This window comes from Mercenaria mercenaria, chromosome 5 (assembly GCF_021730395.1).
Source record: "Mercenaria mercenaria strain notata chromosome 5, MADL_Memer_1, whole genome shotgun sequence".
In the NCBI taxonomy this organism is placed as follows: Eukaryota; Metazoa; Mollusca; class Bivalvia; order Venerida; family Veneridae; genus Mercenaria; species Mercenaria mercenaria.
Window position 1 is genome coordinate 44690578 of NC_069365.1, and position 6789 is coordinate 44697366.

General features: G+C 37.3%; 1 protein-coding gene across 1 annotated transcript; it reads left to right on the forward strand.

Moving 5' to 3' along the window:
- Window positions 1-425: 425 nt before the first annotated feature.
- On the forward strand, window positions 426-3542 carry LOC123558956 (uncharacterized). The gene is made up of 2 exons (XM_045350787.2): window positions 426-527; window positions 826-3542. Exon 2 carries the CDS (start codon window positions 830-832, stop codon window positions 2576-2578), a length of 1749 nt encoding a protein of 582 aa, XP_045206722.2. The 5' UTR covers window positions 426-527; window positions 826-829; the 3' UTR covers window positions 2579-3542.
- Window positions 3543-6789: the final 3247 nt, after the last annotated feature.

Consider the following 6789-nt stretch of genomic DNA (forward strand, 5'->3'; position numbering starts at 1 on the left):
ACTATGTCTGCTACTTTGTTCTTGGTTTACAGGCGTTTTTTTTACAGTATGTATGTTATTTGACGACGGGAAGTGAATTTAACCAGTGTATCAGTACTTGCTCTCCGCAAGAACCTACCAACTTCACCACATGAGGCAGCGGTGAACGACGAATCATTTCAGACACAATGTCTATCAAATCGTCATGGAGAACATACACTTTGTCCGGAGATAAAACTTACAGCCTCAAATTCCGTAGATCTGCGCTCTCCCTTTTGAGCTAAGTTGTCGGGCTCTAAACAATAAACTAAATTAAAACATTCAAAAGAAAGTAGCACACGAATGGGAAAAATGCTTTAACAAATGATGGAGAAATTCACATATCTATGCACGTATCTTTGTTATCATTAAAATATGCATCATATATGATAATGTTTTACTGGCCGATTTATTTCAGCCTACTTCAAACAAATATGTGCACATGGAATGAGCAGTTTTAAACTTGCCTTGAACGGTGTTTATTGGATTAAATGCTAAAAGTTTCAATGGTAGGTTATTAGAATGTTTTTCTTATCTTATGCATTTACTTCCAGGTACGCGTTGTTAATTAGATCGTAATGCATTCACATTTCCTTTTCAGTCGGCAAAAGAGATTCGTGAAAAGCCATAAAATACCATTTAACTATTTAAATGATAAGTGTCTTGTGGTACTGTCATACTGAACATATATATGCCGTCCGATGTCACTAATTACATAAAGTAGAATTGTTTCTTAGTTTATTTTATTCTACGCTTATGCTACGTTTGATATTGAACGTTTAACATCGGTTGCACTGATCTTTCCAGAGACATGGCTTCATTGGGAACGAAAGACCAAACGTTTACATCATCAATAACTTCTATTGGATCTGAAGAAGACATAACAATTTTCTGTCTTCCTTGTGACAGAGAGGGACCTAGGTTTCCTGCACATGGCTACTGCATACAATGCAAAGAACATCTATGCGAATCTTGTTTCAAACACCACAAGAAACATAAACTGTCAAGACATCATACACTCCTGGATAAAGACAGCATGCCACAAAGCCAACGCCTTTCTTCATCAACTATCCATACAAGGATACCTGATGATCTTACAAAACCTTGCCATAAACACGAGAAAGAGATTATTAAGTTCTACTGCCACGATCATAAATTGCTACTCTGCAGTGTATGTATTACCCTTGAACACCCTGTTACGGCTTGTAATGTTAACTACATTCCTGAAATTTCTGGACAGATTATCAACAGCAAAAATTATACAGACACGCTGAAAACCATGGATACTATTTCTAATCAAAGTCAAAAAATATCACAGTGTGTGCAGAAACTGACAGCAAAATCTAATACTTCATTAGCAAATGTATTAGCAGAAATCCAGACATTCAGAGAGAAAATAAACCAAAGACTAGATGAACTGGAAAGAAAGGCTGAAGATGCTGCCAAGTCCATCCAAAAAGATAACAATATGAGAATGAAGACGCTCCAAACAGCATGCGATGACGTTACCAAATCTCTGAAGACGTCAATGGACTCCATCAAAGATCTTAACACATCCAAACAATCGGACAAACTATTTGTGAAATTGAAAGAAGCTGAACAAATCATCAAAACCAAGAAGAACACCATTGAGAAGTTAGCTGTGTTTGACATAGAGGAATACAGCTTTCAACCAAATAAAGCAATTCCCTTTCTGCTTGAAAAGGAACAGTCTTTAGGGTCATTGTTACAGAAAACGTTGAAACATGAATACTTTCCACCAACCGTTGATTTAAAATCCAGAAAGATTTCATACCAAGATGAAATCTGTGTTAAGACATCAAAAGACAAAAAGATTTGCTGGGTGACAGGTATGACTCTTCTTAATCCTGCTCTTCTTATTATCACTGACCACGACAACAATTCAGTGAAAATGATTGATACCCGCAGCAAATCTGTTGCAGGTCAAATACAGCTAGATGTTAATCCTTGGGATGTCACCTCTGTTACCAGTAATAAACTTGCTGTCACATTGCCAAACACACAAACAATTCAGTTCATATCAGCCTTCTCGGACAAACTCGCAAAGAAAAATACTTTGAAGGTTGATGGACAATGCCAAGGCATAAGTTGTTACCAAGGTAAAATTGTAGTGACCTTTAGTGATCCTGCAAAACTTCAGATCCTTGATGTTGATGGCAATGTGTTGACAAGCGTCTTAGGTCAGAACATGTTCCGGTACCCTGAGTATGTCACAGCTAGCAGTAATGGTATTTACACATCTGACTGGGAACTGAAAACTGTTACAAGATTAAACTGGCAAGGTGATGTGATTGGTGGCTATGGTGGTCTTGGTGAGCCTAGCGGTATTGCTTTAACAGACGATGGAACGGTTGTTGTGGGTGACAATAACAAACATGTTATAAAAGAGATAACATGTGACTGTTTTCAAGAAAAAATCATTTTAAGAGATATGAAATGTGCACGGGCAGTCTGCTGGTGCACTGAACAAAATGTCTTATACTTTAGTAGTGAGTCTGTTAATAAAAACAATTTCCTTCAAATCTACAGGATCTCTTAATATACTGTTTAGACTGACTGCGAACAGTAGCAAATACAAATCAAAATATTTAATTGCCCATGGGAAGGATACTTTGTATATATGTTTTGATTATGATTGTTATTGTGAATGCTCATGTCACACTACTGTACAAATTTCTCGTCTTGTATTACTCTTTCTTACATGCTAGTTTTGAATAACCTCCCTGTAAAGAAATTGATGAAGTTTATGTTTTTATCTTTAGCAACCCAATCCAATCAAAATATGTATCTTCGTAATGAACTTTTAACCTTTAGCTTGCTGGCGGCAAATTATTCTGTCTTTGCGACCGGTGCAGACCAAGATCAGCCTGCACGGACACGCAGGCTGATCATGGTCTGCACAGTTCGCTATTCAATGAATTTTCAGTGAACATCCCTTTGAATAATAAGTGGTATTGCCCAAATTGAATGATGCACCAGTCTATTTTAGAAATTTAGCAGGCTAAATGTTAATGTGGCAGTCCATCTATAAAGGTAGAGAGAAATTACGGAGGCGGTGGGCAATGACTACTACATTAAGGGTTATGTATCATTTAATTAATTAAAAGTATGCAAAGTAATTTTCAATGTTATCTTTAGCATTAACTTGAAAGAATTTAAAACGGTATAAATATATACAATCATTGCGCGTGGTAATAAATACATTGCAAAGCATTTAGGTAGATGTATCTCAATACTTTCTACGTGCAAATGAAGCCTTTTGAAATTTAGAATATTGAGTTGTTTCCCTTATAATTATGCATGTATTTGTCACTTTCGAATAGCATGATTATGTCTGCTGTATCATACGCTACTTTTTCAACAGTTATCAAGCCGGGCTGATAATCGGTTATGAAAAAGCTTAATAAAACAATCGCAATATAAATATTGCTGAACACACAGGTGTTTTAATGAATATAAATAGATAGTAATCCTTTATCATTGATCAAAGAGCAGGCGAAGTGGTCCAGATGTACAACGAAACCAGAGATCGTTCGAGCCCCCGCTCCTCAAACTGAAATTACTTCATTGGGATAAAAGTCCTTACATCTGGCACGCTAAAAAACGATAAAACTTCTTAAATAGGAGAGTCTTCTGTATCTTGCACCATCCTCCAGCTAAAGAATACTAACAATCGCCCATAACCGGTGGCGACCATAAATAAGCGTACATACACACACGTGAAGCCTAAACCAATAGTGAAAATGATGCTAATTAAAGTCATGTTTTCTTTGTCAGCAATGAGGGAAGTGGCGATTTGACATAGAAACCGACGGTTAATATGAGTTATACAGCCTTAATAGAGTTTCTGCCTTTGCAGAAATAAGCTATATACAGTACAGTTAGCGATGTATGACCAAAAAAAAAAAAACAAAAAACAAAAAAAAAAAAAAAAAAAACAAAAAAAAAAACGAATTTTATAATTCGAAACTTGTCTATATAATTCCGAAAATCTATAATCTTCTCATAATTTACTCTATTCTTTTTTTGTTGTTGTTGTTGCGTTGCGATGTATGAACATATCTCTTTGTATTTTTTTGCATCTGCAAGGGAAAATATTGCAAAAATGTGAACGTGCAACCTAATTGTACATGTTTTTGCAAAACTCTTTATGCAAATATAGGTCATACTAACATTCGTTATTTGCGGTTATCTTTGAAAAAAAAATATAGTGCAAAATTATATTGACAAGGAAGTGTTAGTTATCAGCGTATCAGATATACAGAACACTTTGAACCAAACGTTAATACAAGCGGACACAGCAACAACATATACCGTACATAGTTATCAAACAACTGATAATGTGCACTGAAGAAGTAATTAACCAGTTGTGCCGCGCCATGAGAAAACCAACATAGTGGCTTAGCGACCAGCATGGATCCAGACCAGCCTGCGCATCAACGCAGGGAGGATCCATGCTGTTCGCTTTCAAAGCCTATTACAATTAGAGAAACTGTTAGTGAACAACATGGATCCTGCCCAGACTGCGCGGATGGATGCGCAGGCTGGTCTGGATCCATGCTGGTCACAAAGCCACTATGTTGGTTTTCTCATGGTGCGGCTCAAATTAAGGTTGCATAATAGGTTCAATAAAATCTTATTCGCGGATATCTTCAAAGTTTTGTTAAAAAGTATATAAAAACCTATACTCTTTAAAATTCCTTAACAGTTACAACAAAACTCATCAATGCATAGAGGCAATAATGCGACCTACCAGCCATACGTTTGAAACCAGAAAAACAGCTCGTTGTTCCCCCAGATTAGCCAAAGGTTTGATTCCAATTTATAAACGGTTCCTTGATCTAAAGAGGAGGGACACAGTTTTGAAAAAAAGATGATTTGTTGTTTTTTTTCTCCCCTTTCTAATTTTGTTAGATGTGGCCGCTGCACACCTCAGTGCAGATAATAGAAACAGAGATGATCTCACTAAAAATAGTAGCATTGCCATAATTTACAGACAGCAAATGAAGGTTGTTTTTTTTATATGTTTCATAATTCGCCAAATTCTTGCAGGTTTTATTAAATTAGACTTCTTATTATTAAGATATGTACCCTTTGCCTATTAAAAGCTTTCCAAAGACAATGTAAAACATATCTTAGTACTATCACACTGGCCATAGCTTTCGCAGAAGCGGTGGTTCAAACGCCGCGGCGGTGGAGGATTCGTCGCAGATGCGGTGGAGAAATATAGCCGGCTGACTACATTACCCCGACATTGGTATTTTTCTAATGTGTTTATTCACGTTTGACTGAAAACAACCAGTGAGACAGGAACCCACATGTGTACTCTTCAAGCCAAAATCGCTTGTTCAGTGCAATTCTTTGTCATTAATGTAAACACTTCTGTACAGTTTATTTCCATCAAATATGGTAAAATCTTGTACAAAACGACCCCTGAGCACGTTTGCCTCAAATCGTAAGTATGACACTTTCAAACAACAACTATTTTTCCGTATTCGGTGAATTTTCATTGCAGGCATACAAAATAATCGACCAAAAATGATTTCGACGCAGTATGCGGTTGGTACACGCAGTGTGCGGTGGGTACAATTGCAACGCATTACGGTGTATCTTGTTTCTTTAATGTTCGCAATGGAATTTTCACTTAAGTAAACAGCATTTTCCCCGGGATTTTGATTTGGTTAGTGCCAGGAAATCACTTTGACATTGGACAGCAATAGAAACTTAACGTTTAGAATAAATATAATATTGATTTGCACATCCGTATGTACAAAATATCAACTGACAATATTTATTGTTTGAATAAATGCTGACCACATGCGATTTTTGCATCGTATAATATACCAACTTGACTAATGTTCAATACATTGACTAATACGTAGTATACCATAACAAAATGCCACTGAGCAGCTGCGTTATAGGAGTTAAGACTTTTTACAAGTAGGCTGATTTACCTCTACTTCTACAATATCTTTTTATTTTCAAAGTTTACCACAGGACTAAAACATGACAAGGAAAAAGTTTAGATTGTTAACGTAGTGACAAAATGGAATTTTGTGATCGCCCTTCGTCGGTCCACAATTTCTTGTGAACAGGATAGAGACCACATTTTGCAATAGATTTTAATCCCTGAACAGGCTCGGATCCAGAAATATTTGACGTGTGGGCACCAGAGTAGAACGAAGACGTCACCGCCGAAGCGCGTAGCGAGGTTTTGGAGGGAGTGCCTTTGCACATGTTAGTGTGCAGGGTCAGGGGGGTCTCCCCCCTGGATTTTTTTTTAAATACAGGTTTGAAATGGTGGCGATTGGTGCATGTTTTCGTGGCTGTACTTCCTTCATTTTAGTGGGGGTCAGGGGGCTCTCCCCTAGAAATTTTTGAAATACAGGCATGAAATGGTGGCCTCTGGTGCATTTTAGGTTTAAATTTTGAGTTAATGGAGGTGTTATTCCCCTCTTGATGGGGGTTCAGGGGGGCTCTTCCCCTGGACAATTTTGAAATACAGGTGTGAAATGGTGGCTTATTGTGCATTGCTGGGTCTAAATTTTGAGAAAAAAATATTCCTTTGCCAAAATAATAGGGTGAATCTTTTATGAGTATAGGTCACTTCTCAGCCAACTACAACTAGGGGAGGGCGTTACGAGCCCCCTTGGCTCGGCCCTGGACCCGGGCCTGTCTGAAAGAGCCAAAATGTGTTAATTTTTACCTTGTGAACATGATAGAAGTGACATTTTAGATTCGACTTTATCC

Excerpts from the sequence above, each read along its gene's own strand:
- LOC123558956 (XM_045350787.2), top strand. The coding sequence starts at position 830 with ATGGCTTCATTGGGAACGAAAGACCAAACGTTTACATCATCAATAACT.